General features: G+C 34.9%; 1 protein-coding gene across 12 annotated transcripts in view; it reads left to right on the forward strand.

Moving 5' to 3' along the window:
• The window catches only part of KCNC2 (potassium voltage-gated channel subfamily C member 2), a 185875-nt gene extending 176868 nt beyond the window's left edge, over positions 1-9007 (forward strand). For 4 of the 12 annotated variants that reach the window (XM_029955023.1, XM_029955022.1, XM_029955025.1 and 1 more), the window contains exons 4-5: positions 625-789; positions 5842-6597. In XM_029955023.1, the coding sequence (XP_029810883.1) occupies positions 625-789; positions 5842-5978 (302 nt within the window). In that variant the 3' untranslated portion in view covers positions 5979-6597. Of the gene's footprint in view, positions 1-624; positions 790-5841; positions 6598-6707; positions 6803-7878 lie in introns of those variants that run through there. The other 8 variants (XM_029955028.1, XM_029955031.1, XM_029955027.1 and 5 more) reach the window with 8 other exon arrangements.
• The last annotated feature ends 2282 nt before the right edge of the window (positions 9008-11289 follow it).

The following is an 11289-nucleotide window of genomic DNA, read 5'->3' on the forward strand; positions in this document are numbered from 1 at the left end:
CCAATGGGATGTAAACGTCTTTGGCAAGCATATGGAAGTAAACAGTTGTTTCAAGGGCATTTGGAGAAGTTAATCTTATTCCATCGTTATGCTCAAAAAATTTTTTTTCACTTCAAAAAGGAGAACCTGGTGAGATTTTGGATTATTTTTATCAGTATTTTAGGGGATATTACTTTCAGCAAATATGAGAAGCCTGTGTTTTAAAGAACTCCAAAGACAAATATGTACCTAGGAGTTTTTCCTTAAATAGGCTCCACTTCTAAAGATTCCTATTCACAGTAACTAGAAAGCATGTCAAAAATCTTAAGATATTAATGTGTGTGCTACTTCATTATCACACTTGTTTTGAGTTCATATTAGTTCTGTGAAAGTCAGTTTCCTAGTAGATGGAATCCAAAATGGAATTAAAACTTTCCAAAGAACATTTCCCTCCTTTTCAATACATTTCCATTTGCTCCATGTAAATTTTTGTAATGAGTGATGAAAATCCTTTTTCTCGCCATGATGTGATTACTGTGTTCTGTATATGGAGTGACTGTACTATGGACATTCAGTGTAAACTCTTTGTACCGTCTCATTTCCTCATCCATCACTGTCTGTCCACGGGCACGGTGCTGTGACCAGTGTTATCAGGTGACGACAGTACAGGAAGTGAGCCGCCATTATCACCCCCAGAAAGGCTCCCCATCAGACGCTCTAGTACCAGAGACAAAAACAGAAGAGGGGAAACATGTTTCCTACTGACGACAGGTGATTACACGTGTGCTTCTGATGGAGGGATCAGGAAAGGTAGGCATGCATTTAATCAGATCCTAACAGGTGACTTAGAAATTAAGTGCTACAAATATATGGAGTGATATAAATGCTCTTTTGTCATTTTCTAGGAAAGACTGCATGCAGTGTTGTTTCACATTCCTCATCATCTCTTTTCTCACTATAGACATTTAAAATACATATCATAATAGCACACTTGACTGTCATATCTGAAAGGTTTTTCATCCTTCTTCCTTCCTTCCTTCCTACCTTCCTTCCTTCCTTCCTACCTCCCTTCCTTCTTTCTTTCCTTCTTTCCTTTCTTCCTTCTTTCCTTCCTTCCTTCCTTCCTTCCTTCCTTCCTTCCTTCCTTCCTACCTCCCTTCCTTCTTTCTTTCCTTCTTTCCTTTCTTCCTTCTTTCCTTCCTTCCTTCCTTCCTTCCTTTTTCTTCCTTCCTTCCTTCCTTTCTTTTTCTTTCTTTCTTTCTTTCTTTCTTTCTTTCTTTCTTTCTTTCTTTCTTTCTTTCTTTCTTTCTTTCTTTCTTTCTTTCTTTCTTCTTTCATGTTTTAGTTTTCCATTTGTCTATGGGAAGAATTGTAATGAGTCATTTAAAACATTAGTTGCTCATCTAATTATTTTAATATAAAATACTCAACAGTCTTTAAAATTTATCTTTTAAACTACAAGTAATAAAACTCACTAACTGGCTCTATGCATATATTTGATAAGTAATTGATGAAACAGTAAGGCTTTTTTTCAAACAAAAGCTTTAAACATTCTCTAATTAAATCTCTTATCATGTATTTGGGCAGTCTTTGCCATGATTTATCTGAATGTCAGAAGATCAAAAAGATATAATAACATCCCTGGCCATATAAAACAGTATACCCAATCACTTAAAAGCTACTTATATATTTATAAAATGTGCTACAGAATTTCTCTTCAAGGTAATACTAATAATTTTAAGTTTGTTACTATTTTCAACCCACATTGAACTGTGCCTTGCACACAGAAGATACTCAGTAAACATTTGTTGAATGAGTATATTTTGTAGGGAGGCATCTTGGCCAAGGAATAGCTCAGTATTGAAGCACCACCCCATCATGCGCTTCCAATTTTCTAGATTATGCCACTGTCTCCGACCATTCCTTAGGTGCTGTTTTTTGGTTTTGTTTTGAGTAAACTTTCCAGAACTCAGGACAATTTTGACCCTTTCCCCCCTCCTTAAGAAATTTTGTGACATTGCCTACCCTTGTCCAAGGGCTGATATGCTCTTTGATTACTCCTACTTTGATAATTCCATTTGCTTTATTGCCATGGTTCGATTTCTCCATTTGTTGACAGGATAGGGAAAGAACCATAATAATTTCTTATGCAATGTATTGAATTTGAATGAAAAGCCAATCTCCAAAACTTTCATAACTGTGTTTTAAAAATTCTGCACTTTTCGCTATTCATTGCAGTTTCTCCCAATTGAATACGTTAACATTTTAAGCCTTAAATATTTTGTGATGTCTTCTCTCCTTGAAATGTCTCATTACCCATATTGTACTTTTCTTTCATTGCTTCTGAACGCTTTGTATTGTCTTGTCTGTCTCTATGCCTTTGATCTCAAAAGAGAAGACAGATTCTTCTTTTATTTCTTCAGTATGTAATATTTTAAATACTTCTTCATTTCAGTTACTTCCATTCCTCTGCATCTATTCTTTGCACTAAAATGTATTTCAATATTTGAAAATGTTTGATTGTTTGCTATTTTACATTTAAATATTAAGTGCTAGAGCAATTTTTAAATATTTTATGAAGATAGTTAATATCGTATCATAGTTCAGCAAAATGTATATACATACATTAGCTAATGATAATATATAGCTAATAATTTATTGCATAGAACATTATATTTTAAGTACATTACATATCTTAACCCACTATATATGTGTATATATATATGTATATATGTATATATATGTATATGTGTATTTATATGTAATGTGTGGTTACATTTATACACATTTTGGTCGTCATATAATAAAGTATCACATGCAGTATTTATACTAAAGTAACTAAATTTTTTTCCTTCTGCTGTCAGGCAGTATTTGAATTTTAAACCATCAAAGGAGATCACATATGAAAAAATACTTTGCAAATTATAAAACACTATGCAAATACAGAATTTTTCTGTAAAATGGCAAAGTTTCATGAGCAAAGCAATTAATAAGATATTTAGCTTATATGGAAAAGTTATACATGGAATTCTATTTAACAAAGACAAAATTCTCTCAATGAACACATCTTTGAAAATTCATCTATGGGCTTTTATTCTTTGTCATTTCTCACCATATTAAAATTCTTTTTTCATTCTTGCCTGGTTTTTTTTTTTACACTTTTGTGTTTTTTTTTTTCTCCCAAGCCTTGTGACATTTTTAGCTAACTTCCCTGGAGTTTCTTAGTGTGCTGTCTTACCACGTTGATCAGGAATCTATTCATTTCTTCTCTCATTTCTTTTTATGTAGATTATAGAGTTCTCCTATTACTCTTATTCAGGCATTTATTTCCTATATGATCCCTTTTTGATCTTTCAATTTGGTCTCTCAACTGATTTGATTTTAAAATTTGAAAATTCTCCCCTATATAGATGAAAAGAAATGACCAGATTCCCACTGTTCTTTTTCTACCAACAAATATGAATATACTTGAGCATACATTAAGAAAACTTATGGATTCCTTGTAAGAGTTAACTCCCAATAACCTATGTTTTTATTTAAGCAGTAGTTTTTAAGAAATCATATTATATACACAAAAGCATACCCATTGATAGTACATGGCTAAGCAGTTTCAATTTTTCACCAAATAAGCACATGCTAAACCATATAATTTGTATTTAGATGCCAATTCCAAGTAAGTTCAATATTGTTTATTTTCATGAATTATATTTTTAATCATGCCACTCAATGAAGCTTGATTAAACAAAACCTTATCAAATTTTGTATCAGAAATGAACCTGCAGAGTAAAAAAGTATATATTCAATGAATAACATATAATTTTACTAAATACTTGTTATTGAATTAGAAGGGAAGTCTTTTCAAATTAACACTGAAATTATAGTTATTAAAAGTAAAAGGACTTATAAACAGAATAGATAATATTTGTGTTAAAAATGGTAATTCAATATAATTAAACATTAAGAATGGCAACCAAGATTTACATATAACTAGAGTGATTAATATAAAACTGTTAAGTAAATTTTTATGTTTTTGGAGGTCCTGTAGGGAGATTACATGGTCAGCTAGGATAAATTATTCTTCCTATAATTCCCAAAGTTATACTTCCAATCTCTTTACAGAAGAGCAGTCCCAGGACTAGCTTTTGAGGCACCTGGAGGTCCCTTTGTAGGGACAAATTATCTGCAATTCTTTTTTAATTATTTCAGACATCCTCTTAAGTATTCCATCATCCACTGGAAGAGAATGAAATATATATTGCCTCCCACGTTTTATAGCTCTAAATACAACAAAACTTATTGGCAGATAATCCTCTCATTAGCACAAAGGATGTCCTAAGAACTCTACCATAGTTAATGGAGCGCACAAATTTCCATCTACAAAACCTCATAGAAGACCTCTGGCCTGCTGAACGTTTCTGTGTGTGTGCATGGGATGGACGTCTTTGTTCAGTCCAGCTTCACCTGCAGTAGAGCAGTTATTATAGTCTCTGTCCATTCTTGTACTGGCTGCTGAAAAATCAAATAATCACTAACTCGCTGAAAATGTTTCTTCTATTCTAGTGAAGGGAGGAGAGACAGTATTAGCTTCTTCCCCAGAAGTTCCATGAAAATAAAGAATTAAGAAAAGAAGTACCTGAAAGGAACATAGGGAAATGCAAAAGGCCCATTTTCTTTCTGATATAGTCATCATGCCCACGGAGGGCTACTCAGAGCCTAAGGAATGTGTCCAGAGTCTAAGGAATCCACAAAGTTTAGTGACGTTGTGTCCGCTTGCTCAGCTCTGACTGAGAGATTTCATTTTCCTGGTCGACAACGCTTTTTTCTGTGGATCTGTCAGGACATTTATTTCCTGACTACTTTTTCTTTTGCCTGACTCCTACATTTATTTCTTGACTACTTTTCCAATCAATAGTTGTCCTGATTTTAAGACAGTTCACTTCTAACTTTACATAGCACTAACCACCCCACTGAACTGCCTCTACTTTTTTAATAAATAATGCTACAACATATGAATCCTCCCAAAGGTGGCTTTGATGAGGATGTTGCTTGAGTGGCTAAGGAAGTTTGTGGGGTGAAGTTTGTGAGGAGGATCTTTGATTCTGTAAGTCCATGACTACCACAGAGAGATGATTAGAATGCAAGATCCTAGAAAGAAAAAGTGAGTTACAGTCAAATGGTTCTCAATCCCTGGCAGTGGAGAGCTAAGTGAAAACATCATATAATAAAGTTCAGACTGTAATTCACTGAAATTATGACTCAACTCATATTTCATTTCCTTCCTTTTCTCTTTACTTTTTTAACCCAGGGAATTAGAAATGGGCATTCATTCTACATCACCTAGATAATGCCATGAAATGCCATTATTTAAGATGCCATCCTTTTAACACTATAATTAAATATGCTGGAAAAAGAGTTGTCCACTTAAGGTTGATCATGCTTATTAGCTTAGTAAACAATAAAAAATGAAAAGAAAAATAGCCCATTTGGGGTTTTTTTTTTGGAAACACATTCTGAAATTTAAAAATATTAGCCAAGTTTATATCTTACTTAAGTTGCTTTGCCTAATTCTTAAAAGATTCCTAGTATTTTATATACCAAAATTACATCAATACAAACGATAGTCTGGGAAAGAATAAATCGTGAGGATTACAACTGTAAGTTGTGATTTAATCTCTTGGGAATGACAGCTACAGGGAGCTTTATTTTTTAAGTTATAAATTGTCTCAATATTGAATTCTTTGTAAAAAAATTTTTTTTTCCTTGAACTCAAAATAGCACTTTTGATTATCCTGCATGGTATTGTTTGTCTGTGTCTATTTTCTGGTTGAATTCAACTGATGTCTGTGCATTTTTTCATAAAAGGATATGAAAAATCCCGAAGCTTAAACAACATAGCGGGCTTGGCAGGCAATGCTCTGAGGCTGTCTCCAGTAACATCACCCTACAACTCTCCTTGTCCTCTGAGGCGCCCTCGGTCTCCCATCCCATCTATTTTGTAAACCAAACTGCATCAGTCGGCTAAATTGTATGAATTCGAGTACTGTTTACCCCCAAATGGAAATAAGTAAATGTAGAGATACTCCAGGCTCCATTAAATACAGTTTCAATCCTGCATGATACTACTATTTGAAGTCAGAAATGCCACTTGGGTAGCTAACAAATCTTATCCTGGCTTTAAAGATTATCTAAAGTAGTGCTACTTCTCTATATTAATTGCCCTGGTCTCTTTTCGCAATAAAATGACAGGTAGTGTCAGATATTGGCCAGTACGCTAATACATAAACATATCTTCAGGGAGATATAATTAAAACAGTGTGCTTCCAAATGCCAGTCATTTCATTGGACCTTCATTTCTCGTGACTCCAAACCATTTTGAAGATGTTTGGGATCCTATCTTGATTGCACACGACATGACTTTGGTCAGCTCATTTGCATGGACCATCTTGTCTCTATCACCTGAAAGCAATGTCGCAGAGTTCGGGGACCGTGGATGGCTCAGGATATGTGTACTTGCATCGAACCATGCTGCTGATATGAAAGCACTGGTCGACTGTTCTGCATGTTGAATTGTGGGGCAGGGAGGGTGAGTTTCTCCTTGACATTTTTTTTTTTTTACCTTACTCTTTGAAAGAAATATTTGTTTTTAACAGTTTAATTTCTTGGTTGATTTACTTTTCTTCAAAAATGCTGTATTGGAGTTCTGAATGTCTCTGGTTGTTTGCACACAGATAACTGCAAAGAGGTTGTCATTACTGGTTACACGCAAGCTGAGGCCAGAGCTCTTACTTAATGACTGGGGGAAGGCACAAAACATGAGAGAAAGGTAACTGCGGCCAGGCTTGCATTGCTTAGCCAGGAATTGCTGCTTGGTATTAGAATCATATATATATTTTTCTAATCCCAGGATTTGTCATCACTTTCAGAGGCAAAGTGCCAAACATCACCCAAAGCTCTCGTGTCTTTTTTTCATCCCCTTCCTTTATTTTTATTTATTGACTTTGTGCAAACATCAAAGATTATTGTTTTCACTCGAGGCTTTTTTTGACCAGCCTTAAATTTCTGACTCACGGGATCAATCAGATTTTCAGGCAGTGTTGAATCAGGTGCTTTGTCCCGTACGGCGTTCTGTCTGTCTGTCTTAGCTCCCTGTCTTCAATGTATATGCCATCTGTCTTCATGAAGCTCAGAAATGCCTTGATAAGATGTTCATGATATTAGTACTGGGTCTTCTCCCCTGCCCCCTGCCTTCTCTGCTATTTGGAACAACAGCCTCTCTGCTATGTGTATCAATGGACGATGCCCTGTAGACTACCTACGTAATCAGTACTGTGAACCTTTTGGATAAGCAGGAGTTGAGCAGCAGTACCACCATTACATTTGGTGGCTTGCTGCAGTGTCAGTTTCTACTACCTAGCAGCCAGCATTCATCACTACACTCCAGCAAAACCCCTAGGGAGTCTTATTCAGCCCAAGTGGAAGAAATCCTTTCTACAGCATCCCTATGAATGCAATAGCAATAGTGTATCTGGTGTACTGGGCATATGAGGGAAGAAAAATGCCATACTATAAATTGAGGGATAAACATTATTATTACTAAGGCATCCAATATCCTTGGGACTGTTGTTAATCCTTAATTCTTATGTTTATTTTTTGTTAGGAAGATAAATGTCATTTTTATTATTGGCCACCTAACATCTATTACTCTCTATCTCTGAGTCCTAAAGCATGAACTGCATGTCTGAGATGTTGTACGGCAATGTATTTACCCAGACGTACTCAGCTGATATTAGGAGATTCAGTGATCCTTTTAATAATACCACCCTTAGAAAGTTATAATTCCATATAGCTCTATGGTGAAGGCATTAATATACTGTCTGGTGCTGCTGTTATTGACTGCAGTGTGGTACAGAATTTATCATGGATTTTTGACTGCTGAAAAAGGGACAGTGGAATTTAGCCATGCCAAGGACTGTACTGGAAACAGACTTCTGCTGCTGAATGTGCCCTGATGTGACCAGGTCGCACTCGGAAGAGGTCCCTGCGTCTTCCTGAGGCATCTAAAGCTTAGAAAAGAACTGTGGCTGGAACTCATTTGGTGCTCCCCATCTGAGTGGTCTGCCTGTGGACTGGCCGGGGTCCATGAGACAATGTAAATACCAACACGTGTGCATGGGTCAACAGCTCAGCCATCTCACATCCAAGGAAGCCAAATTCATGATCAACATCTCTGCAGCTTCGAGTCAGGCCCACCCTTCTGTGAACTGCCCCGCTTGGGCCTGCAGTAGATCGTGCTGTGAATCATACAAGGCAGTGATATTGGTGTAGCATAGATGTGTCTTATTTTCCTTTATTTCTTCTTTGTTATTTGAATTCATGAACATCGACCGTATCATATTTTTATAAACCGCTTATGTTATCTGCTTGTCTTTGTTGTGAAATTTTCAGTGCCTATTTATCAAAACTGACCTGTTTTAGTCACATATTTGTTTGGTTCTGGAGAATCATTATGACTTTAAAAAAACTCGCCAACATTGTTCATGGTTTAAGTGTTTTGTCATTGTTACCTCAATTATAAATATTACAGAAAATAAAATTCTGGCAATGAGAGTATTTTTTTATTAAATGATCAAGGAGTAATGTCAGTATATAGTAGAGTATTAATCAAATTATATCTTAAAATGTATATTTTGCATAAAAGAGATATTCTTCAATCAATTACTTTTTTGTGAGTTTTGTGGCAACCGAAGCTTGTACTTGTACTTGTTTAAAATTGTTGTAGTTGAAACTGTAAGAATTCTTCATCTTGCTTAATCAATATTTCCAGAATCGATTAGCTCCCCTGGGATTCTGAATATAACATAGAACCTAATTATGAACCCCTGTATTGTGGACCTTTTGTGAACATTTCAAGGTGCATGCACAACCTTGGTGATAACTGATGGATATGTAACAAACTGAAACGAAGAATAAAAGGCAAATAAGCTGGGGATAAACATGAATCCTATCTGATTAAATTATTCATATTTTTTTCTTGGCTCCTCTCTTTGTTTTGGAATTTTCAACAGGCTTTCCTATTTTTATGCTTCATGGTACCAAGCAGACGCTCACACAGAATACAAGGAATGTGGGATGCAAGGGTTCATGAACATACATAGCTCTCACTTTCATCCAAGTCTTGGGCATATAGCCAGTGTTTTCCTCTTCTAAGTGCTCTGCTTGCCTAAATTTCTTATAATTCTGAGATGGAAATATTATTAACTGTGATACTATCCAATATTTATATGGCATTTTATGACTAGTACTGAATTTTCACTTATACGTTCTGACTTAATCATCACAGTGCTTCTGGAGGTAAATATGTTTTGTTTTCATTTTAATAATGGTAAAGGTTAAGGATCAGAGAAGCAGAACAGTTTACTGTTATTTTTGTCACAGATAATCTTCTCTGCCATAGTTTCTCACGGTTTAGTGTTTACTGAGCCTCTTGTAAATGCCTTGTCTTCTAAAGACGACTTCTGTCTCACTTTTGGGTGACGGACTTCTGTTTTGACAGCATGACACACAGAGCTAACATTCCATTATATTGTGGGGTTATGTGTAAGTTTACCCTATAAAAGCTATGGAACTATCACGATTAAGGGAAGGGTAAAATGAAAAAGAGAAATGAGGTTGGCAAATCCAACACTTTCCTATTATGCATCAATAGAATCTTTCTTATGTCTAAAAATGCTCGATGTTGATTAAGAGTCTATTAAGAAATGGAGTTCATAAAAAGAATATGTCTAGATGTAATTACTGATGAAATGTTTTTAACGATGGTGTCAGAATGTAGGATTTACTGTAAAGAGGAAAAATGCTCCAGAAGGGGGAAAGAATGCATTTTAATAGATGATAATTACCATCAAATTTTGATTTAAAAAATCAAGATTAAATAGTCATGAATGAAAAGTGAAGATATTCATTTTATCTTTGAAATAAATCACAAAACAGAGTAATGGAATAGCAATAGTGAACTTATCCTGGAAAGAGACAATGAATATGTTAAAAGACTATATTGCGAAGCAGGGACTCTGGAGGATTTATAACGTGCTTGAAGACATTTAGAGCTAAATGAATCTATTAAAATATTGAAATCCCTAGCAGTTTATGATGATTAAAACACGTAGCTTAAAATTTTTCCTTACTGAAAAAAATTGTCTCTCTTCCAATTTCCCCTACCAAAATTCAACTAATTGTTAAAATTCTTGAACATTATTAAACTATAGATGTATATTAATTTTCTCTAACATGGATTCAATATCATTAATATTGATACTAAATTTAATAATTTCCTGTACTCCTCTAAACTAATTCTGTTTCAAATATATGATATTCCTCATTATTGTCTGAAAATTAAATAATTGTATTAAATTAGTATTACTTGATTTTTTTTCTTTATTATATTGTCATGGCAAAGTGGTGGACCACTGTATATGGATTTTGAACAGCAAGATCTTCAAAGGCTTTGGTGACTTCTAGTTAAAATTGCACATAACCTAATGCTAACTTTTTAAAAATAAACTATTTTTAGAGTAGTTTTAGGTTCATACAAAACTGAACAGAAAGTAGAGAGCGTTCCCATTTACGCCCACCCCGACACATGCACAACCTTCCCTACTGTGCGTCCCACACCATGGTCATGTATTTGTCACAATCTATGGACCTACGAAGACCTATCATTATCACCCAAAGTCCATAGTTTATATAAGGGTTCACTCTCGGAGTTGTACATTCTATGGATTTTGTTAAGTGTTAATGACATATGTCCATAATTGTAGTATCATACGGAATAGTTTCACTGCCCTAAAAATCCTCTATGTTCATCCTTTCTTCCTCCTTAACCCTTGGTAGCCTCTGACTCTTTTCACTGTCTCCACAGTTTTGCTTTTCCAGAATGCCATATACTTGGGATCATACAGTATGGACTCTTTTCAGATTGACTGATTTTATCTATGAATATGCACTTAAAATTTCATCTAGCCTTTTCGTGGACTGATAGCTTATTTCTTTTTACTGCTGAATAATATTCCAGTTTTTGAATGTATCCCAGTTTATCCAGTCACCTACTGAAAGACATCTTGGTTGCCTCCAAAGTTTGACAATCATGAATAAAATTGCTGTAAACATCTCTGTGGAGTTTTTGTGTAGATATAAGTTTGTGATTCATTGGCTAAATACCAAGGGCACAATTGTTGAGTAATATGGTAAGAGTACGTTAGTTTACACTCATTTTTTTTTTTTGGTCCTCTTACACAGCAAAACACAGTTCTA

The sequence above is a fragment of the Suricata suricatta genome, chromosome 10, assembly GCF_006229205.1.
Source record: "Suricata suricatta isolate VVHF042 chromosome 10, meerkat_22Aug2017_6uvM2_HiC, whole genome shotgun sequence".
NCBI lineage: Eukaryota > Metazoa > Chordata > Mammalia > Carnivora > Herpestidae > Suricata > Suricata suricatta.